This window comes from Numida meleagris, chromosome 3 (genome assembly GCF_002078875.1).
Source record: "Numida meleagris isolate 19003 breed g44 Domestic line chromosome 3, NumMel1.0, whole genome shotgun sequence".
NCBI lineage: Eukaryota > Metazoa > Chordata > Aves > Galliformes > Numididae > Numida > Numida meleagris.
In genome coordinates, this window is record NC_034411.1 from 79529430 (window position 1) to 79554299 (window position 24870).

General features: G+C 39.4%; 1 protein-coding gene across 5 annotated transcripts; it reads left to right on the forward strand.

Moving 5' to 3' along the window:
• Nucleotides 328-23795, forward strand: LCA5 (LCA5, lebercilin). 5 transcript variants are annotated; one of them, XM_021390557.1, is made up of 8 exons: nucleotides 328-484; nucleotides 5793-6201; nucleotides 8469-8998; nucleotides 10468-10605; nucleotides 11821-11917; nucleotides 13039-13184; nucleotides 14814-14952; nucleotides 16747-23795. In XM_021390557.1, the coding sequence occupies exons 2-8, from the start codon at nucleotides 6003-6005 to the stop codon at nucleotides 17547-17549; spliced, it is 2052 nt and encodes a 683-aa protein (XP_021246232.1). In that variant the 5' UTR covers nucleotides 328-484; nucleotides 5793-6002; the 3' UTR covers nucleotides 17550-23795. The 5 variants fall into 5 exon arrangements, with proteins under 5 accessions (XP_021246232.1, XP_021246237.1, XP_021246235.1 ...); XM_021390562.1 differs by having other exon boundaries at nucleotides 13039-13109; XM_021390560.1 differs by having other exon boundaries at nucleotides 395-548.

The following is a 24870-nucleotide window of genomic DNA, read 5'->3' on the forward strand; positions in this document are numbered from 1 at the left end:
ACGACCTCCCCCACCAAACCAAGATGGCGGCGAAGAGGCAGAGCCTCGGGCCCGACGCGGGGCACCCGCCGCCTTCAGGCGCCGCTATGGCACCGCAGCACGGAAGCAGCGCATCCGGCGCTACCCTCGACGGCCAGCCCTCGTCCCGCCCCCTCTGCAGTGCCTAAGCCACTCAGAAGCCGAAATTATCTTCCGTCCAATGAGAGCAGCCGTCACTTTCCACTGACATCAATTAGACTCCAGAGACGTTAAACTGACAGCGCGGACAGCCAATGGCTGACAAGGAGAGTCCGCCTCCCCCCGCGCCCCGTTGCTGGGGCAGCCGCTGTCAATAGCCCCTGATCGCTGCCGCGGCGCCTTTAAGCGTAGCGTGGCAACAGCGCCGCGTCCGCCGCGCGGGCCGAGCTAGCGGCGGCCGGGTTGGGCCGGGCCTGACCGGGCCCTGCCGGGGAGCGGGGCCCAGGGCAGAGGGCCCGGCCTTCAGGTGAGGGAGTGGAGGGTCGGGGAGAGAGAAGGGCCGAGCTCCTGAGGCCGCGGGCCTGAGCTGGGTAAGCGGCGCCGCGGGGGCGGCCGAGCAGCAGCAGCACCCGAGGCGGGCAGGAGATGGCAGCGCTCCCCCGGGGCTGAGGTGCGGCCTCTGGAAAGCGTTGGCCTGAGGTAACGCTCGGTGGGTTCCTTAACGGGCTGTAGCAGAGCTGCGGCGCTGAGACGTGGAGAAGGTGGGGTAAGAGTAGGGAGGCTGCTTTCCTTGGCAGTGATTTGCTCTGAAGTTCAGTATTCCAGTCACTTAAGTGAGCGTTTCTGTCCGAACGCTGCTTTCTTGCTTTCTTCCGTGCAGTTAGGGGTCAGCACCTGCGCTGTGTGCCGTCAGGAGGGCCCTGAGGCTGAGGGCCCGGCGCTTGGGCTGAGCCTTGCGCTGCAGGGCCGAGTAGTTTCCTCAGCACTTCCGAGTAGTTCTTTCTCTCTCTTTTACTATTTTTGTTTTCCCTACAGCCTGCTTTCTGGTTCAGTGTTTTGCTTATGAGCGATGGGAGGCAGCCCTCAGTCATCCCTGGAGTTGTGTTGTGCTCTCTGCAGCGCTGCGTTGTCTCTTGCTCCTCAGCGACCTGCAGCCCAGCTGCTTGCTGATGGGTTTAGGTTGGGTTGTGTTCTTTCTTTCCACTAACACTAAAGGCTTTTCAAGACAAAATGTGTAAACAGTAGAAGCAGATAGACGTTGCTGGTGTAAATGAGTGTGAAATTCTGAAAACAGAGCTTTCTGAAGTTGTACAAGTCCCAGACTTACCTCATGGGTCCTGTTGGTCTGATCCTGATGCATTCAGCTTCTAAAAGTGTGTGTGGGTTTCTGTTCTCTTTGGTGGGGTGTTCTGCTTTGGCTTGTTGGTGTGTTCCTTTTATTGTTTTGGATTTTTTTTTTTTTCAGTAGTTCACAATGTTTCCCTCCTCAAAGCATCATTAAATGTACTGGGACAAAACCAATATCTTTGTGGATTTTACTCAAGAAACTTTCCGTTATTTTTATAATAACTCAAGCTAGTTGGTAACAGTTGAAAAGTCAATGAACCAAAGAATTTCTTAATTGAGTAATCCTTAAGCCAACTAAAGTAAAATCTGAATACCTATTCTACTGATTCTTTTGCTCTAAAGATAAACTCTGCATTTTTTATGTTAATCAAATTGCACGGTAAACTGGTGGAAAATGGCATCTGGCAAAGCTTGACAAACTGAGGTTTCCTGTTTTGTATGGAAAATGTGATGATATTACCAATTTATAAAACTGAAAACCAATTGAAGGTTCAGAAGTGTATTTGGAGATTCCTCAAGGGAGCATCCGTTGTTTACACTTTTCCAATTTATTTTCAGTCCATTGGTTATTTTTTTTTCCCCTCTTTCCAGAAAAAATCCAGAGAGCATCAGAAATTACTGTACTTTGCTACATGTCAAAGTAATGCTTAACGCAGGTTGCCTAGAGAGGTGGATGCCCTGTCCCTGAAGACACTCAGGGTCGGGCTGGACGAGGCTCTGAGCAACCTGATGTAGCTGTAGGTGTCTCTGTTCAGCATGGGGCAGTTGGATCAGACGGCCTTTAAGGATCCCTTCCAACTCGACAGTTCTATGATTCCATGAAAATATTCTTAAAAGCAAGCATCCAGTACAGAAGTGGATAAGTTTTTACATGGTACTTGACAAAATACCATTTTTCTGCTTTAAGTACTGCTGTGAAAGGCATACTTCCAAAAGATTATTGCCTATTCAGGGAGTACTTGTGGGACTATAAAAATACTGACTGATCATCTTTAAATTAGTAAGTGAAAGTGAATGCTCTTGTTTTATATATGTAATTAGACATGTTGATAATTGAATTGCAGACACTTATATTTTTCCCCAAATGCAATACCACTTATTTTTGCTTATATACGCTTTCTTCTCAAGAAAAAATTTGCGCGTGAAGATTTCTTTCTGTCCTTCAGTGTCCTAACGGCAGACAAAAGTAGGGTGTACCTTGGCTGTACACACACCATTGAAGTTACCTGCCCAATAGAGAAGTTGCTACTGCCGTGGAGGTTAGGCATGCTGATATTAACACTTGTGGATGTGGTGCCTCTGATGCCAGGGTGCACACCTCAGCACTCCAAGGTAGACCGTGCTGCTTGACTTCCCACCAGATTGTTTCATTCAGCTTGTTGCTGTGAGCAAAAAGGGGAACACATGTTAGACACAGAGCTGAGAACTGATTGTTAATCTAATTAAAATCTTAATGGCCTAATCAAAGGCTTAGTACTAGTCCAGATATTAACACAGTTCAGGTTATGCAGTTACAGCAATAGAGGTACAACCTCTGATACCCAACTTTCTTCACCCACCGACTCTCCCTCTGGGACCCAAAGGGCTTTGTCTGGGAGGGGGGAAGTCGTCAGCATCCCAGATCCTTTCCTGGAAGGAGGAACTAGAGGAATTAGATGGTTTCTTTCTCTTCATGGGTCCATCTGGGATTGCTTTTATGCTTGTTAACACACTGTACGCCTTGTTCTTTCCTCATCAGTTCGTGGCTCTGTATCGTAACTGAATTTACTACATATGGTGAATTTTACACGTTGAGAACTTTTCCTTTGTTCTATGTCTTGTTACTTATAGAACTGATTTTACCCTTCTCCGAGGCTGTATTGTCTGGTGAGCAGTAATTAATTGACCACTGGTGAGCTGTTACAGCGCAGGGCCCCTCTGTTGCCCTGTGTACTTTCAGGTCCCCACAGTCATCCCATGCCTGTGATCCTCTATGCTCTATTTTTCCAAGGGTCACAGTTAGTTTGCTCTGCGCAGAATAACAACTGCTTATTGCTATCTGCTGGTTATAAATCAAACTATAGGTGCGAGAGCATACAGTTGTATAAAGCTAAGCAAAAATTAGATAAATCATGTGGTGGTTAGCTAATTTTCTTGCAGCTAAATAAACTACCGTAAAGCTCCAGGCATCCAAGATGAGAGCAGACAACATCTGACAAGTCCTGTGGCCCATTCTGATAGCTGAAAATAAACACTGTGACTTCTTGCAAGCAGTGACAGCACCACATTTGCTATAGGCTACAAACACAAATTCAGTTTTCATGTCTTTTCAGTCAGGATGACTGAAGTAGTCTGATGCCTGTTACAGTCCTACGGAGTGTTACCTTTAGATTTTTGTTATTTTACTATTTTAACATTAGCTTATATCTAATTTTCTATCTTCTGTATTGCCTGCATTTCTATCTTGTGGAGACAGACATAATGCAGTCTGTGCACCCTGTAGAGAGCAGGTGGTTGCCAAAACTGTGCCTGTGTTTCAGTTCGGAAGCAAGGAGCAAGATAACAAACTCTGTGAGACCAAGATTGAGGAGCAGAGCTGTTTGGGATTATGGTTGTGCCCTGCTAAGGTCAAATATCTTACACAATCTTAGTCTTGCACTCATTAATGCTTCTGAGGTCTTTGTTACATTCACAGACAAACGAGGTAATACAGTTACAGGTAGGTGTATACTCCTGAAATGTCTTTGACTTCATGAACGCAAAGGAAAAGAGAATAGTCGATGCTGATCATCTGAATGTTCACAACAGCTTACTCCTTCTGGCATGTGCTAAGGAATCTCTAGGACAAGTGATCTCAAGCACTGCTCATCTCTCTGTTTTCATCAGAATACTCTGACATAAGTTTCAGGCATCTAATTTATTTTGACCTCTTTGAAAATATTTAGGTGCTCAAAAAAAACATTATATTAGAAAGTTACTCCCCAAGTAAAGAAAAACACTCTCTTCCAAATAATCCAGTAATTATTTCCCAGCAGCATCTCAGTTTAGATATCTGTTGAAGTATTTATTCCTCTAATTCCTGCCCTATAGGTTATGAGGACAAATCCATCCTAGTCGCTGGAGACAGAGTTGTGGGTGCTAACAATATAGTGGGCCGGAAAGCTTGAATTTGTAACAAAAACTGTCTTGGCAGCTGATGTTTCTGTTCTGCTTGGCTATGCAGTTCTCTGTGTATAGACAGGGGAACAGAAGGCCAGAAAAGCATGCTACGTTTATTTTATTGGAATAGCAAAATGACATAATATGGTGAAAATTTTGCAGCTCATTTACAGGTATGTCATATGCCCTGCAGTGTAGAAGAGATTTGATTGAAAGCAGCTCAGGTTTTGTTTTTTTTTTTTTGTGCATAGTTTACTTGGGCTCCTAGCCCGTTTCTAAATGGTTATGTCATTCAACAGGCAGAAGTGCTGGGCTCTGATGTGAGTCCTATTTATTCACCCATTAGAGGCTTCATGTCCTGAGGTTGGAAAGATGGGAAACAGGTGGAGAAATAAGCTTGAGAACTGTGGGGAGAGAGGCGGAAGGTGCAGGAGGCTGAGTGTAGTCAGTAAAATACTTCATGCACTGATGTGAAAATTATTTTTGATTGAGAAGGGCAAGGAAAACTTCTGATGTAGTTGCTCTGCGTTCTCAGTGTCTCAAAAATGCAAAAGGTGATTTTTATGTAGAGATTAGATTTTTTTCAGCTTACATCAAAATCAGTCCGCAGAAGCAGTCATTCCCTTTTTACACCTGGTTTGCATGTTTTACACCTGGTATATGGTAATGTTTACCATATGGAAATATTTACCATATACCAGCATTGTGGTCTCTCTTATCAGATACTTTAAAAATAAACATTAAAAAGACTGTACGTGCGTTTGCACATAAAGCACATGACAGAAATATATGTGCTCCTACCAGTTCTGGAAGCAGTTCATGTCGCACTAGGAGTTGTAGGGTACAAGAGTGCTTCCCGGTGCAAGGAGCACACTCCAGATTGATTCATTTTTTTTTAATTGAGTATTTTATTTCTCATCATCAGGGTGTGAGAAGTTGAGACATGGAACGCTTAGTCTAATTCTACAAACACTGTTTCAGTTCTAGTCATAGGAATTAGTCAGTTTATTGGGTTAGAAAGTTTTTCAGCGTTGTTTATATTAGCTTCCCAAATAGCTTCAGTCTTTCACTTGGTTTGTTTTCCAGAGACTTATCTGCTCTCTAGTCTGGAAATAAGTTCTTAATCTAGATTTAGCTATGGTAATTTTCTGATAATCTTTTGGCAGTGAATTGCCTCAAACTATTGTGTAGTACTAGTTCAATTCCTAGAGTGACGTCTGTCCCATTTAATATAAATGATAAGGCTAATGTAGCTGATCGTCATAAGGCTATGGGAATTCTGAGTGATTTTACAGTTCCTTTACCTTTCTTAACAGCGAAGCCATTCTCACTTTTTTTATCTCTCTCAGTTGTTACAGCAAAATGCATTCGGAATGATAACTTCTGTTTGCTGAGCTGAACTACAAAAATCTCATGCTTTGGAGATGAAGATGATAAACACAAAGAAATAATCCAGCTTCTGCTGCTGTGAATATTAAAAGGTCCTTTGTGTCAAAATGAGCAGTCTTTGAGAAGAATCTGGAAAGCTGCTAAATCTAAAAAAAAAAAAAATAATAATAATGGGAGAAAGGGTAAGGAGCCCGGATTCTGAACAAGACAGAAGATCAGATGGGGATAGAAATAGTGACTCTTATTATTCGGATGAAGATAATGCATCTCATTCATCTGGCCAGTCACCTACTCTAAGCTATCCATCTACAAGCCATGAAAAGCAGGATCACAAAACAAGAGCTTCAGACAGTCTTGTGCACTACCAAGGTAGGTAGATAGCAGAAACGGTTCCTTTATAACTTCTCCAAAGAGTTATCTGTCTTTGAAAGTTGGAATAAAAGTGGAAATTTATTGTTCTAGGAATCTACTAATAACATTTGTGTGAATTATACTACAGGTGGCAGGTAGACTCTAACTGTTCAGTTGAAAAATGAAATTAACCTACTGCTGTAAAAGGGAGATTTTTGGTTTTCAGAATTACTCATGTTTCTTTTAACAGGAGAGCACAGCTCTTAAACTAGCCTTTGTTGCATCATGCTGTGGTTCTCTTTGAGTCTTTGACAAGAAGACCCAAGGCAAGGCAATACTACGCAGTCTACAAAGGAGAGATGATTGACATAGTCTCTCTAACAAAATACCCCAAAGATCCTTCTGTTGTGGAAGTGTACTTGACTGAGCTTTCCTGTATAATAAGGTGTGGTTACAAAACAAACCAAAAAAAACAATCACCAATGCTGCAAGACAGAAAAAATGTATAGTGAAAGTTGAGGCACCTGTGGAGTGGAAATTCAAAAGAGGTTTTTTTGTAGGCCTTCCCTGAGGATAAAATGTAGCTGCACTCTGAGCATCTTCACACACACCTCATGTACATGAGCTGCTTTGTTGATGGAGACTGGGGGGAAAGCAAACACCCCTGCAAAAAGGAAGAGAATGGTTATACAGCTTCAGGGCTGAAGTAGGGTTATGAAGCCTCTCTGCCACATTTTGACAGGTGGTTCTAAATAGTTGCATGCATTTTCTGATGAAGTGAAAGCATGCTTGCCTTTCTTAAGCAAATGCTGTGTTTCATTTGTAAATCCTTGATGGCAAAGTTTCCCAGGGAGAGTATCTCTTTGGATCCTGACATTTTGCTGAAATTCTCTATGTTCGGAAGTGCATCTTCTCCATAGCACTCATTGGTTGGGTGTCTGAGAAACAAAACCTGCAGTTCCACTGTTCTATTTGTTTTGGAGTGGACGAAGAAATGAGTAGGTCTTTGGTGTAGCTAAAATTGAACACAATTATTACACGAAGGCATGGTGAACGTAGTGCTTTTCTTGAAATGCACTGTTCCCCAACTTAATTATATGGTCAAAAGTACGAACTTGGTATTGAATTTTCTGTTCTGCCCTTAATGTGGAGAAATTCTTGAAGGGGTTTGAAGGCTAGACTGCAAGGTTCATGGGAGTGTGCTTAGTTGTCAGCAGGAGGGACTTGATTCATGCAGTACCTGTATTAGTTAATCTTCTCATACCTGAATGTTACATAAGCATTAGTCATGTAGGAGGGAAAAGAAAACTTTTTCTTTCCTGTTTTTTTTGAAGTTGTTATTTTTGCTGAAAAACATTGTCTGTAGAATAGAAGCATGGTGTGCATTAAATGGAAGGAAAGATTTGCTGTCATACATACTCTGTGTGTGCGTAACCGCATTATTTCTATACACCAGTTTTCAAGTCTATATATTGTATGAACTGGTGCTCAGAGTATTTCCTCCACTAAGCTGTCTGTATATTCAGTTATTTTAAGATGTATTTTTGGTGTGTAATGTGCTTTATTCTTTTCAGCGTTGCCTGAGATGCAAGTAGAATAGAAACACTGATACTTAGCTTTTATCTGCAGTGATGGTAATAAAATAATAGCAAATAGAAATGCAAGTGATGGATACTAGTAATCAAATAAGGATTCTCTGTGGGAAAATAACTTGTGATATAAGAATAAGTTGTTTGAGGGACAACTGAATTTTCATAGGATTTATGATTTTGCTTTGGAGGCTTTTTTGACCCTTTAAAATTGCAGTTTTATCTGTCAGCATGGATTTGAAAACACTGCTGCATTTGTCTGAGAAAATTACGTCTTGCATAATACATAACTAGCTAGCGCTCAGCTAATTGTTGCAATTTTAAAAGCATTTGAAAGTATTGCATGCATAAGAGTGCAGTATTTCTATCTTAAGCGTGCTAATAAACATAATCAAATATTATCAAAATGTCTGTTATTTCTGATACAATTTATAGATGATTACTTTACAATGCTTCCATGTTGATGGCTGCAGATATTACCTCTTTCAGTAAATCACAGACATAGTATTTTTTTTAATCTATGGAAAGAAACATAAGCCAATCACATGTATGCTTTTTATTTTCTGATTTGAAAGCTGCAGTCTCTGCTAAGTATTGTAAAATTGTTTCAGGCAGAACTTGATTCCAAGAATCATGTCTGAGTTGACAGATTGCATTGTCTTGCAATAAACATGCTTTTTGTTTTTCCTCTCTTAGCCACAAAGAAGTTGGGTTCCAAATATGCACCAAGCAAGAGAGGGACACGGTGGGGTTTCCGTTCTCAGAGCCTCACTAGGGATTCTCCTGCAAAAGATATAGATCTTGTTACCAAAAGAGTTCTTTCTGCTAGGCTGCTGAAAATCAATGAGCTCCGAAATGAACTGACCGAACTCCATATCAAACTAGATGAGCTGCGGAAGGAAAACAGGGCACTGAAGAGGCTTCAGCACCGGCAGGAGAAAGCCTTGAATAAGTTTGAAGATACGGAAAACGAAATCTCTCAGCTCATCGCTCAACACAACAATGAGATTAGAATATTAAGGGAGCGCCTGCGAAAATCTCAAGAGAGGGAACGTGCCACTGAGAGAAGGCTAAAAGATTCCGAAGATGAACTGTACCGCACAAAAACTGTCTTGCAGAAACTGAAAAAGCTGTCTGCAGATAAACACCTTGCCGAAAGAGACGACCTGGCTAAGAAACTAGCCTATGCAGAGAGCAGACTAGAGGAGAGTGAAAAAAGAATTAAGGTGAGATGACCGCCTTTTTGTAAGAAATATTTGTTCAGATGTTTCTTAACTAGGTGAGCTTTATGCGTAGGTTTGGCTCTTGGTTTTCTTCGGTTTTTTTTCTTCACTGCGGTGGAGCAAGTAGAAAATCTTTCTTTCACTTGATGCTATTTATGTGCAAAAATTATTCCTGAAGTGATTATATAGTTATATACTCAGTAGTCATGCATTCAAATTTGCTATTTACAAATTAAGTATTACGTGTCCGTGTATATGCAGTGGAGTTGTGCTTTTGAATATTTTTAGAACTAGTAATAATGTTTCAAAAATGCGAGCAGCTATAATGTAACTTTATGTAGTCTAATTCATCCTCCTGAAGAGGAAGCATTTCTTAAAAATTTACAGGATATTTAGAGAACCATGTACTAAAATTCTTTAAAAAAAAAAAAAAAATCTTGTTTAATCATGTGAACTGCATTCATATGCAGGCTTTTTTGTTGTTGACCCCCTAATCTGCACATCTGAGAGTTGAGCTGAAGAAAATTACAGCAATTTTTTAAAATATCAAAATAAGCTTTAGTACATTTTGTGGGCATCCATCTTAAGAATCTCTTCAGTATATTTTAGTTTTGTTTAGCAGAAATATTTACGGATATATCTTTAAAACTCAACAAAAATTATTGCGTTAGCAATATTAAACTGTTGGTAGTTGTATGCAGTGCTATGTTTAGCTGAAATTATGTTGGTCATAATTGTATGTGTCGGTACTTAAATGTAAATTATATCACAGTGATAATAGATACTAAAAATCCAAAGGATTAAACTGGAAAGAAAGGTGTCATGAAATAAACCCCAAAATACCATAATAGAAATTGCTACATTTCTCAAATCACTTCACCCTGTAGTGTCACCATCTGGCACCTGGAGTTTCTTGATCAGGTATCTCAGCATTTATAGTAGCAGTGGATAATATTAAAATGAGTCATGCCTTCGAAGGAAGTGTCTTTTCTTCTTTTTTTCCTTCTCTCATCATTACAGATTCACTTAAAACAGTTATTGAAAGGTGAGGGTATGTAAACAAAGCAACCGTCACAAATTTCTTTCTAGTAGAAGATTTATAATTATTTCCCATCTTCTTCCTCTTCAGGAGGCATCTCGTTTCTAAACTATCAGGTCAAGATTTTACTAGAGATGTGGAGATGCATTCTCTGCCTGTTTCAAGAACCTTCCCTAGTGGATACCGTTATGTCCCCAGATTGCCCCTCACTACTCCAGGAAGAGGAGCAGCAGCACCTGCAAGTGCTATGCCTGCCTCCTCAAGCGTTAGGATTAGGGTTTAAATGTATTTAGTGTCATAGTAGTGGCAGAGTTGATCTTTGAATCTAGGATGTTTGTTTGTTGCTATTTTTTTTAACCACGTTGACTACTAAAAGAAAAAAAAGAAGTGTTCTTGGTTATTAAAAAGTATTATTTTGTTGCTTTAATCGAAGGATCTGGAGAAAAATCTTGAATTAAGTGGTAGCAGTTTTCAACGAGAGTTACAATTGAAGAAAAAAAAGGTGCTTGAAGCTCAAGAAAAAAATCAAGCTCTCCAAGAAGAGCTTCTTCAGCTAAATCAGAAGCTGAAGGTAAGATGGGAAGCAATGTAAAGTTGGTATTTGTGTTCTGGCATTTTATCTTTGGAAGAACCTGTTATCAAGTTTTTATTTTAGCAGCGGTTGCGCTTTCTGATATGTACTTGATTATATCACGAGAGTTCTTTTCCTGTTTCAAACTAAAAAATTCTGTGCTCTGACCCTACGGCCTGTTTTTTGAGCTGCAGTGTTTCCATGTTATCATTATTGTTTGCACTAGTTAGGAAAAGCAAGAGCAAGTACATAGCCAAGAATTGTTATTAAACCACAAGATTTACTGGAAAATTAGGTATCGAAGACTTGTTTTTTAAAATCAGATCTGCAGCTATATACAGCCATTTATGTTCCTAACGTACTTGCATTTCAGTAGGCTTGTGTAAAGATTAGCTGTGAGATCTACATACGTTACTAAACTTGTGCAGTTTCATTTAACTCCCGCTTTGGTTGCCAAAATTCTGAATTTTGCTGTAAAAGTGTGATTCAGAAAGCACTGTATTCTACCTTTTCCATTTGCCTTTATAAAGAACACGCCTTCATAAGGAAACTCCACGTTTCAAACGTTCTTATATAATGAAGATGCAGCAGTTTGTCGCCTTACTAGTTATTGAACACGCAGCGCTAGTGATCCAAAAATCTGTTTGTTTAGAGTGAATGTTTTAAGCACGATTTGTTAGTGGACAGCTTGATATTCTGAAAATATTTTCATTATCAGATGGTTTCTGGTAATTTGCTGTTCATTTCTGTATTTTATTCAATAATTATCACAAAAGAAGAATATGCCTCTTACCACATGATTCAGTGGGACACTACTACATGGTATTAACACACCCTGTGACAAGTAACCTTGAAATGTTTAACTCTTTACAATACAGAAAGTTTGCTTGTGCAATCTATACATACATCACAACTCTTATTCAAGTTTATGGAAACACTGGCATTTAGTTTTATTTTTTCTGCAGAGCTGCAACATTTTTTTTCCAGAGTATTTTGCTAATGAGATTTAGGAATGGAGGAAAGTTCTATTTGAATTTTTGAGCACAAGAAAAGTTAAGAATGTGATTGTTCTCCTTAAAAATTGGACAAAACTGTTGAAGCCCTTACTTCAATTCCGTTTACAATGTGTATTTTTTTAGTTTAATTTACAGCTTTGATAACAGCTAATAAATGAGACATTAGTAACTCCTTCTGCTATGTCTCTTTCATTTTCAGGAAAAAGAAAGAGAACTTGATGCAAAAAATATATATGCTAATCGTATGCTGAAGGTATCGCCGAGAAAAGGCACGGATGTTATTCAAAGAAGGAAAGGTAACATATAAAGCAACAAAGGCAGAAAAATTAGTGCTGCTACTTTGAAATTAGACTTTACCAGGTTTATATCGTGCTGACCCTATCACTGCTTGTCCAAGAAGACTTAACTTTTTGCACTGCTTTCTACACAGCACCCATTACAAAAGAAGGGCACAGGATGACTCTTGTGTAACTGCAGCAGAACTAGAACCACAAATTCCCTCAGTGTTGTTAATTTCTTTCATATCAGATCTTCCTGCGTGAAGGAGGACCAGGAGATTGTTCAGTAAAATTTCTAGTAGATCGTAGGTGATGTCTGCATGACAGTAAACTGAAGGCTAAAAATATGAAATGTCACTGCTGTATTTTGGGAACGTTTTTTATTTATATTTTTCCCCCATTCAAATTTAGTTTGTCAGATTGGCTGCGGTACATTTTTCATCAGAGTACATATGTCCCAGAACATAATCTTCTAAAAGCATCATTGCAGGAATTTTCTTCTGGAGCGACAAGGCAGCCTTAAGCCTTATGCTACCAGCATAAATATACATTTGTGTATGTATGGCTGTGTGTGTACTCGGACAGTCTTCAGTGGATCAGTAGAATCTATTTGTCAGAAGAAGGAATTTCTGGGGCTGTTTTAAATAGTTAATTGCCAACGTTTCAAACAGTTTATCTATTGCTTATTTTAGTATAGATATTCCACTGTTAACCCATTTTTAAGTTCAGGCATTAAAATATATTTTTTAATAGAGATAAGTTTATGTGCTTGGAAGATACAAAAAAGTAAATTTTAACTTAATGAGTTTACTTCTCTGAATGTACCTTCTGTGACAAGGAACAAGATGAAAACATATTTTGTGGCTGATTTTTAAACAAATATTCAATATACTGTGATGATTTTATAAGTAGCTTTATTTTTTTTTCTATTTGTAGATGTGCTTTTACATGTGGGTTTGGGTTTTTTTGTTTTTGTGGTTTGTTTTTTTTTTCACTTAGTGTGTAACAGGTGCTGAAAGCAGTTATGTGAAACTCGTCAACGCTTTGCACTTCCATACTTGCAAATATTTCAAAATGAGGAATAGGTATATAGTGGGGAATTTTAAAGTGAAAATACGATTTGTTTTTATTTTCTACAGCCAACAACCAAAATATTACAAAAGGAGCGCAGCTCACAAAAGGAGTACAGACCAGTGGATACTTCTCACCGGTAGAGTTTCCCTCAGAATCAGAATTTGTCTGTGATGACGCAGTAGATAAGAAAGAGAGGATTCTTCCCAGAATAGTGAGTTCCATTAAAAAAAAATATTTGAGGCCTGCTGCAAATAATTCACCTATCAGACTGAATATTGAATGCACAGCTTGTTTCTTAGGAAAGAAGTATACAGAAGGTATAATTTAGAAAGTATTCTGATCTTTAAGAGAAACTCTGCCCTTCCAGAAATATTGTGTGCCTTTCTTTCGTGACAGTTCACCACATTCTGTGTCTTACTGATAGCCACTAACTCTACCTGTTTCTTTTTCTGCCACTGCCATTTCTTTGAAGCTTTCAAGACTTCATTTTGTTTTTCTCCTCTTCTTTACTTCTGAAGCTTATTTGAGCAATCTGTTGTAACAGTGCTGGCTGCTTTGTCTTTGTTTTGGTCTTAATTATGGTTTCTTTTACTTTGCAAATTTATTTCACGCCCCATAAATCCAATGCTTCCTCTTATTGTCAGAGTGCTGGTATTTCTTCTATCATTTATCCAGCTTTGTGAATGTGGCTGGATTTTTTTGTTGTATTTTTTTTTTCTGTTTCCCTTTTTATTGTAGAATAGTACAATTAGAAGTATTCCTAATGCTTCCGTGAGCTTGGGCTAGAACTAGAGATTTGTAAGGTAAAATTAGACAGGTTCTGGTACAAATTTGATGCACTTTACTTATGTAAGGCTGGGACTACCTGTAAGAAATAATAGTCTCGTGATGGTCTTGACTGGCTTCCTGATAGGACTGAAGTATTTGCATGGCTGGTTCCTTCATTCATACATTCTATTCCAGAATGTTTTCTGTAAGTGTGGATAAAGTTCAGTGTATGCATTTTTCAGCACTTCAGTGTGTAAGTTCTGTAACCATGCAGTAGGTACTAGCAGAGCTTGTGAAATCCAGTTTTTCCTTTCAGTAATGTAAATTAAAGTTGGGTAGCCTGTTTCACTTATTTTAGAGTAAAATAAACTCCAATATAAAGTAAAATGCACCTAGAGAAATAGGCACAAGCCACTAGATTAGCATCCACAATGTTGGAATAGGCTGCCTTTCTCTTCCTTGCTTTTCTGCTAGTGATTTTTACTGCTGACATTAATATCTTTTCAAGTGTATTTTCCTTTATATGTCTATATATACACTTATTAGCTGATTTTTCACCCAAGAATGAACCTTTCTCTCTCACTGTTTGTCACTTGATACTCCATAAATTTAAGTACTGTTGTGAAGCTGTCTGAATCTACAACCCACTCACTTCAGTAAGAAGTCAGATTGTGGTAACTAATTGCTTGTTTGCTAAAACAAAAACGAAGTGGGGTCTGGCTTCTATTAAAGTCCTTTCCTATTAAAATCCTATTAAAGTCAAGTACTGAGTTTTAAAGAAACCTATTCTAACACAGTGACAGTTTTATAACACTGAAGCTGCAGTGTTCCTGAAATGTGTAATACGGAATAGAATTGGTTGTTCATTTTGTTTCAGATACATGTTAGAGGTGATAAGATTATAAAGCCAAATCCCTGAGTTGTCAGAGTTGCTTTGGCTTAGATGTCTTGCTCATTTTTATCATTAGCGGTAAAGAATGTAATTTGAGAATGAAATAGAAGATTGTGTGATATTGTTTGATTTAATTATTATTTTTCTGCATTAGTTTGTTATTGTATCAATTTGTTTCAGGAAAAAGAGCCTCAAAACAAAGAGTGGAAAAAGCAAGCAGACTTCCCAAAACAAGAGCAAGACAGAGAAAGGGAAGAGAAACTGAAACGTGTCCAGGAACTGCAGGCTCTAGAGGAGAGGTTTCAAAAGCTACGTGATGGTAAGAAAATGGGCAGCTGAAAGCTGGAAAATGCAGCATAGAATACTAAGTGAGACTGCTATTTTTCTTGTGAGAAGAGCAAAATGATTTTGCAGAGATCATTACAGTGGAAAATTATTTTCAGTTATGTTATGCAAAGAGATCAGAAAGAAAAATGGAATATAAAGTAATCTGAATCCTGTGCTCAGATGTGATTAAGTATGTAGCCGCAAAAAATATTGAAGTCTGAGAGGTTTTGCTTTACAAAACAAGGATGACATAGCAAGTAAATGCTGACATTATCTCTGATTTGCTAGATGTTATTAAAGCAGACAGTAGTTTGCCACTGTTGTAGCACAAATCTGCTTTCCTTAATAAGGCCTGTTTTTTCAGTGCTTACTTACTTCACTTATATCATTCGAAATAGTAATTTATCTTTTCACTTGTGTGAATCATTTGCTGTGGCTATTTGAGGAATATCAGTTTCGATCATTACATCTTAATATTGCTTTTTTTATTCATTTGGTTTTCAAAACATGTTAGTGGCTTATGTTTATAAGTCTTTTATACCTTTTGAAGTATTTCAGATGAACCACATCCTGTCATGTAAAAATACTCTTTCAGTGATTATAGTTAATGAACGGAAGCAGTTACTGTAGATGACAAGGAAGAAATCTAAATATCTACAGCTGCTTTTAACTGAATTCTGTGTAAAATCCCCTACCTCCACCCACATCAGTGCACAACTTAAGCAGGCCAAGAATTTGCTCTGTTGCCTGTCTAAGATGATTCTGACCATGTTTTCTTATTGTATAAGCTGATATTTTCCCCACCTTACATACAGAAAGGTAGCTATTTTACTTGTTATAATGATATTTTCAATATATTGTGATTGAAAATACATAGAAACTGAACTGTTGGAGTTATTTCTGTAAGCTTGATTGGAAGTACAGTAGGTAACACGGAACTTCGTGAAAACATCAATTAGCAGTTTAAATTAAGAGTGCAAAAGGAAATGCCAATGTGTTGAATAGGCCAAGTAGTCATATTCAGCTTTTGACCTAACACGTGTCTATTGTGTCTTGTTATTGTGTCTTGTGTCTTGTTAGAAAAATATTTTGAAAAGGTAAATTCTTAGAAGCTTTCTTTTTCTTGTACACGTAAGTATTTGCACACATTAGTAGCTAATTACTGTTTTGCAGCTTGCATGCCCCTTTACATTTATGCAAATTGCCATTTGGTGTTAGCACAGGCACTCTCATTGCCTCATTCATATGGTAGCACGTGAGACCCTTGTGTGAAGGTGTCTTACGCAGCAGATGCAGAATGTTTTAAATCACACACAAAACAGTAATGATTATCTGTGACTTTCTTGCCTGAGAGCCTTACAGGAATGCTTCCATTTACAGTAAAAAAAATATATACATATATTCTGGTGTCTGTGATGCTGACAAAGAAAAACAAAGTACTGTGCAAATTAGAACTATTAAAATCAGTGATGCTATATTAATTTTTCTTCAAACCCAAGAAATAAGAAGGCATTTAGCAGAAATTAATTACCCCTGATCTTCTAAAATGTGGAAAATGTCATAATCCTTTTATAAAAATGATAGTATACCTTTGTATCTTAGCAGAGAATCCAGTGGATTTAGTTGTAATTTTTTGAATAATTATTTTTACTATAGGAAAACCACACTGTGCATAAAAGAACATATTGCATACTCAATGGCTTTTGCTTGCACTGTTTTTAGAATATTCTTATAAAGGCAGCTTAAGACTGAGATGTTATAACTAATGTTTAAACATTTCCTACAGAGTGGGAAAAGGAAGAGTGTGACAAAATGAAAAAAGAAAGCAGCTTTTTCTTGGATAAAGAAGATAAAACAAAGATGGAAACAGAAACACACAAACCTGAAATAGACACAGAAAGTACTGAAATGCTGGAAGAACGTCGAAAAAGTGAATTTCTCCTTGCCAGAATGAATGAAATTGATAGAGAAACTCAAAATGTAATGAACACGAAACTGGTTTCCCAAACACTGTTTGTAAATACATCAAGAAAATCTGATTCTGTAGAGAAAAAAGAAAAAAATGATCAATTCTTTGAAATTCCAGGAAAGGTTACAAATGGATTTCCCCAAGACGACAGCCAGGAGGATGCCACGAGAGCACAAGGGCAGAAGCAGCGAAGTTTAAGGACCGTAGATATAAGTAGTGAGTTAACATTTGGTAGTTATGCACCTTCCTTTGGAAAAGTATCAGGGAGACCAAGCTGGCTTAATCAAAAAGGTGACTCTTTAGATGAAAACGTGAAGGAAAATGCAGATTTCCACAGTAAGAAAGAAAAGAAGTCCAATTTAATGGAACAACTCTTCGGAAGCAGTGCCAATACCATCCTCCTTCCTAAAAGTAAGGATATGACATCCTTTCCCATAGATTGGGAATCTAGCAATACCCTTCTTGATAAAAACAGTAAAATCAAAGTGAAAGAAGACAATGATCTTTTCAGTGAAGGAAGAAACCTAAACAGACACCGTCTGCAACACGCTGGAAGCAAGCCAGCTTTTAAAACCCTGGGTTCTTTAGAAGATGAAATTGAAGAAGTAGTCTTACAATGATCATATTTTATATTTTTCACACGTAAACCCTGAATAAATATTTTCCCGTAATATTTATTAGATACTGATTTGAAACATTTCAGATGTAAAGCCTTATGAAGGAATAATTTACTTAAATGCATATATATGTTTAGAGGAAAGATGCCCTCTGATAGAACAGCCTAACCTATGTGCAGGAAATTTACTTTAAAAAATAATATCCAAATACAGGCCTTGGAGATTGGGCAGTGACTATTTTGGCAGTAAGACAGTGAAGTTGTCCTGAGGGACTTGCTGATAGGTGAGATAGCTGCTGGCTTGCCACTTAAGACAGAGAAGATTCTCTTACCCCTATCTTGGCTTCAGATTGATGGTCCTTGTTGCCACATGGCACCATCTGACTTGTGCAGCTGTGGCTCAGGGTGCCAGAGGCTTGTCAGTGCAGCGCTGCTAGGGATGCTCCAGGAAGGGAAGGTCTTACAAAGGCTTACACTCCTGCACACCCTTCACCTACGTGCACTCATAGATGCTTTGTGCTCTCTCGCTGTCTTGTGCTCACAGTCTTTCTCTTGCTATCGCTCTCTTTTAATTATTGAGACTTATGTGTCATACTGCGATAGATCAGTGAAGTCATACTTCTCACAAGGCAGCATTATTTATGGCAGAGTTAGCTGGCTGAGAAGGCAACAAGCTTTTAAGTGGCAGCGCTGGCATTCTGGGCAGCTAGTAGATGTGCATCTCTGGCTAGCCAGTGTAGGAAGTATTTTGTTACCTGTAGGCTGCTCACAGTTCACTGCTTTTAGTTTGGTTTACTTCTTTCAAGCTTCAGTTTGCTTTCTCAGGCATTCATAGAGCCTGTAAACTCTATCAGGAAAAGGCATATGTAACATCAGTGTCATGAAACTGATAGAAGAGACTTGACTAGCACAAAGCCTCAGGTAGAAAGAGAATGCTCTACGCTGCAATCATGTTATCTCAGAACAACCTCAACAGAAATACAACTAACTCAGGAGCAGCTGATCTCTTTTCTGCAAAGGTTTTCTGGAGACCCTAATACCAAACTTACCCAACTCTTCTCGTATTTCCAGGTTTTTACTATATATAATCGTATTTATTATATAATGCCATTTTTGGTAATTTTTGAATTTTCTACATAAAATTCCAATCATTAGTAAGTTGTTTTTTAACAGAATGCTTTTATTAAAAGAGTTAAGTAAAATTTGTATGTGTAGACCATCTTTAACAAAAAGTTTTGACTTTTTATATTGTGTTATTGGTGGGGGGGGGAGGGTGAAAGGGGGTTTGGTTGTGACATTGCTAGTCATGCAACTCACTGCATGGTGCATGTACATAAATTAGAATTGTAGGCAGTGAAGTATATAGCAGAGGCATTCCAGATAATTACATGAAGATCATCATTCTTTACTAGAGTGGCAGATTTTTAAATGCTTCTCTGATATGCTCCCTATGAGCCTGATTTTAAAACATACTAAAATACAGAGGAGGATTAACATAATTTCAAGATGCTTTGAATCAAGATTTCTGCAGAAACAATGGCTTTTCTGAAAAGCAAGGCCGCTGTCTGCATCATGCAGTAACTTTCTTTGCTCTTCCATTCAGGAAGAAAATTAGTCACAGATCCAGACCGGGTGTGTGGGACCATTTTCGCTAATCATGCTGGAGTGGTAGCAACCCATGTTCACCTGCTCGCTTACAGTGCAAACCTTCTTATGTTTATTATAACATTACAGGGTTTAGCTCATTTGTTTTACTTACTGTGTGTCAGAATACAAGTTTAATTCTGGCCAGAAGTAGTGAGTTTAATTGTCTGTGTTATTCTTCCTCAATTACATGTTTGGGGATATACAGTGTTCTGAGAGGCAAAAGTCTGCTTGTAAGCATGTCAAGCATATGCGAGTGAGTGGTTATTTATCTTATAACTTTCTTGTCCTAATTGTGGATGAGTACTGCCCTTCAAGACTAAGGAGCTGTGCTCGTGAAGATGTTGCTGTGGCTGTTTGCTTTTGTTTCCTGTGGCTGAGGATTACAGGACACAAAACAATGATGTAATTGCTGTGGTTATTAAGGATCACATAGTGTATGGAGGGTTGATTAGTTTGTTTCTTTCTTTGCACAGTGGCCCGTTAACATCTGGCAAATTCTAATCATCATGCTGAACTGTTGCGCTCTGCTGTTTCAATTATAAATGTATAGTTTCTCAGTTGCTTCGTACTATCAGCCTCTTCTTAAGCTCACAAGTGTCCACGTTCTGTTAACAGACGTTTCCTGAAGCAAACACTGTGCTGGCTTACACAAAAAGGTATATCCTCTAGGAAGGTGAAAATAAATTAATCTGCTGGGAACAGTACCACAGGTATATTTTCAGTTTTCCCCTGATTGCTTTCTGTCTCAACAGCTTATTGTCTTTTCTTGCTAAGTTTGCGGTTTTAGAGTTATTTGTGTGTTAATGGCATTCTAGTGAAAAAGTATAAATCAAGCACTTGGGGCTTGGAGGGAGCAGGAGGGTGGAGTTTCTGGATCCTTCTCAACATCTGCAAGCAGAATTTCTGATGTTGAGAAGTAACGGTTTTCTACTGTCTGGAAGCAGCTTCTGCAAGGCCTTAAAAGGATCTCTAGACCTTATGATTGGGTTCGTTGGTGTACATTTTCCTTTTTTACCCCTGATCTTGACTTCTATATCCACACAGTCTGCATGTTGCTTTAGCAGTGGTAGAGTGTTTGCAGAACATTCCATTTGGGGGGATAAAAAGCAGGTTGTGAATGTGAGCTGTTCTGATGATTTGTAATGATGACTTGATGCTTAAGTACTGTTGTAGATTCTGCTTGTTAGGTTTTCAGATCATAAGGCTGTCAAACGTGTTGTGCTGGAAAAAATTCCTCCGTTCTACTACAAAAAGATCATTAAAGTTTGTTAAATTTTTTTATTGGAATACACAGGGAGATGGTTACTGCCCTGGGCAATACGGTCTCCCACTGAGGAGCACCTGATGAATGTGATCAGGTGTTAGGACACACCTGACAGAGGAAACAGGAAATTTTAAGGGAGAAGATTTTTTGAACTGGGGTGGGGGGGAAGGGTAGGGTAGATTATTTGTAATGCAAGAGAAGAGATGTAGATTGTAGGAGGAGGACTTGGGATGCCTTTCACAACTCTGAACTGAATCCTGAAGAACACTACAGTGGTAAGAATAGCGAGCCGGGAAGTGCTTGAAAGCGGTGTCTTTGTGCTAGTTAAGGAATCAAAGAAAGTGATTTTTTTTTTTTTTTTTTAGAACTCTGATAAATTCTGTTTTTCTAATTTTTCTTTGCCTATTGTATACACGCCTAAAGAGGCTAATTGCAAATCTATAATGCTTCCAAATGAGGAAATTTGGAGAGGGTGTGCTTGGGCTACCTGGTAGCCTCAGGTTCATTGCTGGTGCTGAGACAGAAGCTCTAATTCTGCTAGCCCAGAGTCTATTAGCTCTGTCAGGGGTAGTGGAAGAATATCTGATCTGGCGTGTTAGGAGTAGGAATCTGATTAGGAAAATGCCTTGAGGCAAATGGCTACAAGAGCATCAGCAGGATTTTTGTGGATATTTACAGACTAGAGAGCGCTCAGGGTGAGCTTTTAGTATTTAAGAAAATAATAATAAGTTCTACATAGTGCTCTAAAGCCAAGACTAGCAAGGATCTACACTGCAGAAATTAACAGCTTCAGGAGAATCACTGTAGAAAGGGAGGTTTTGTTCCCAGAGGTACATGACTTCATGAAGTCTGATCTCCTCTTGTCCTGAGATGACAACTTTAAGCATAAGAGATGCCCTGGGTGACTTTGCTCATTTGTAAAATTTTCTTTTGCTGGATCATATTTAATGTGATCTCCTGTTTCGAATTCTGCTTTTGATTAGCTGCAAAGTTTTGATGTCAGCAGAAGCAGAACAATTGGATCAGTGTGAACCATCAGCCAGGACCCCTGGCTGCTGGGAGTTGCTAGGATACCTCTGACAGGCATGGCTCACTTGGCCCAGCACCAGCCTAGTTTGCTTGAGAGGTAGGTTCATGTCTTTGCGATGGGTGTGTGTGTGTGTGTGTGTTTAGAGTGAGCTACAGGCTGACTGTTGTGAGTATCTGTGTATCTGCTTTTGATAGTCAAAAACTCTGTGCTCTGCAGCAAAGAATGCAGAGAGAGAATAGAGTAGTGATTCCAGTAACATGTGAGCATTGCTTCCAGAGGGGAACGTCAGCTGTAGAAAACCAAAGATTGGTTTGACTTGGCCTGTAGGTGTGGTTTAACCTTGTATCTGTGAAGACACAAGGGAATTTTTCACCTCTCATGTATTATTTCTTGACTCTAAGCAGCAGGTTGGACCAGATGACCTGCAGAAATCCCAGCCTGTGCCTTTCTATGATTCTGCCATCCTTGCCATGTCCCACTGATATTAATGCTCCCTTCCCACATAAATCTTTGCACAAAGCTCTTCCATGCTACTTAGTCAAAGTTGCCTCAGATACCTCCTGTGTGTCCATCTGTTCTTGAGTATGGCAGCACTGTACTTAGGGCACAAATGCTAACTCAACTCTTCCTTGCCACAGTAGCTGCAGCAGACAGGCATATCCGTCCTGTACCCTGTAAGGCTTTTCTCCACGTTCCTGTTTCCTGAAACGTCTTGTTCAAACCTTGTCATAAAGACCTTTTCTGTCACTCGTATGAACCTTTCCACTGCCCCAGAACCCTCGTTCTTCTTTCACTCTCATAAACTCATGCTGCTTTGGATGTGACTTTCCTCCCTGTCGATGGTCATTCATTCTATCTGGTTTTGGCTGTTTCTTCACCTAAGCGCTACAGTTACCTTCTCCCTCAACTCCCTTCACTTCCTCTGTTCTCTGGGTTTCCTTCCTTGCCGTATAGCTTCCTACCAGCCATATGCCTCTTCTCTCCTGTGGGTTGAAATAATGTTGGAAGGCCTCATAGGAAGGGGAGGTGATGGTTCAAAACTGGTTTTGTCTGTACTACCACATACAAACACTAACAGGGATGTACTCAAGCAGCCTTGTCCAGCAGCTGGGCACCAGGACACTTATACCTCGTTGGCCTCTCAGGGGTCCTTGCAGCAGACCAGAGTGCAAGACGTGCCTGCTGGGAAGCCCTCGTATCCCCTGGTCTCTGCTTGAGCTGTGGAGTGCAGTGGGGTTTGGAAGTGCCCCTTGATGCTCTTCCTGTTCCACTTCTGAGAGTTGTTAGGATTTTCTGTGTCCTTTCTCATCTTCTTTGAGGTACCGAGAGCTCCAAGCTGGTCTTCATCTTCCCACCATTACCCCTTAATGGCTTAAGTCTTTGTTTTAGCCTGGGCATAGGCTGCCCCTTGTATTCCCGATAACCTGAAAACTGCATATTGCTGTGACAGGATCTTGATGAGCTTGTTGATGTGGGAGCTGCTCTTACAGCCTTTCTGCTGGTCCATCTGCTGTCCCCACATCCCAGGCCTTCCCATTCATTTTCAGTTTATAGCAGTCTTAAATGTTTCCTTTACCGTTCACTGTGATATCATGAGAGTTTGTAGGACTCAAGCTACGTGCTGCTGTGTTTTGCAAGGCTTTTAACAAGTTTTTGGCTTTGCTTAGTAATTCTCATGGCAAGGATGGATAACCCAGCTGCTGTAATTAACTAGAGATCAGTTAATTACTAGTAGTGTAGTACTAGAAATGGTGTTTGGACTGGCAAAGGGCACTAACTGAACTCCTGTACCTGATCTTCCCCTAGCTACGAAGCTAAATGTGGGTTTCAGTTCTTGTGAAACTAAACCTTAAACTGCCTGTGTAAAGCAAGCATCTGGGCCCTGGGGCACAATTCTTATTTAACCAGCAATCATTTGTTTGTTTGCTTGGTACATATCTGCCTTTGTTTCATAACCCATCTTACAGAATAACAGCAACAATGCCTGGCTTTCACTGAAAGTTTGTCTCTGCATGCTGTCTGAACCTATTGGCCTCGTGGCACCCACGTGGAAACCCTGAGAAAATGAGAGGCACGAAGCCCTTCTCTGCATCACTGCTGGCAGAAGTTAGACTCAAAACGTCCGTGTTCTCATTCATTATATGGCACTGCTCTATTCCCATGTGCGTATAGGCGTCCTCTATCTGAATCTCAAATACTGGAATGCAACAGGCATTCAGCCAGTTTTCTGTCCTGGAATGAGTTGCAGTGTGTAATTTCTTCTATCAAAGAAATGCACAAATATAAGATTAAAGGTTTTCTTAAGAGTACTCTCATGTCTTCTGATCTTTTTTTCCTCTTGGATTTTGTTTCCCGTGAATCCACCCCATATGATGGCAGAGGATGAAGTTTTGCTTAAATTGATAAATCACAGCATCCTGCAATCCAGGAAAAATACCCACCATTTACCTAGCATGAGCAACATTGACAACATTCACTAGAAATATTTGATTCAATGAATATTAATATTTCCATATTCTTCTTAATTATAAATTACGCTCTGAGGTCTAGAGTTCATCCAAAACCTAATTCAGTAAATCCTCATTTTAATGAGCGGCAATCAGCAAACCATCCTGATTTTCTGAGGAGCCGAGCGTTGCAGTGCCTATTGAATTCAAAGTAAGATTAGTCTTTCTGGGCAGCAGGTTGAAATTCTGTTAACCCCTATACAAGATCTGCAGATTTGTACTTTGGAGTTCAAGAGCTCTTCCCCTGTTTGACCCAATGACAGCCCTTGGCTGTGGCACTCAGCCGGAGCTCATGGCTCAAGATTTGAGTGTTACCTCTGCCTTATGGCAAAACTTGCCATCTTTAAATTTGCTGTTCCCCAGAGTTTCTCTGTTTAAATACAGTTCTAACTTATAAGTGGTGGAGGTTTGAAACGAAGTATATGGTATTGTACATGGTACTTGATATTTCTAGAAAGAGAATGTGTTGAATTTTTTAAGCACATCACAAAGTAGCTGCGAACTCATGGTGGGTAAAGCTGATACAAAACACTGCTTACAGAGCTCTGGTTCCTCTCTGGTGTTCATTTATTCACATCTCTCATTCCCAGGAATGCACCTGCTGCTGTTCTGTGTTATTTTGGTCTGGATAAAGCTTTATGAGATACATCCTGGCCCACGCTCGCTTTTGTGAACCAGTTTGATGCCGTTTTCTTTCTCAGCTGTGATCTGGGGTCATGCTCCCAACAACATGTATGTGCACTTTGGGATGAAAACGCTTTCAGCAAATATTTGAGGAGGAAAAAACCCAAGCCAGTGAACCATAGACAGGCTGTCTCAGATTCTGAAGTGATAGGAAGGACTCCATATTTTGTCAGCTTATTCATGAAATTACCAC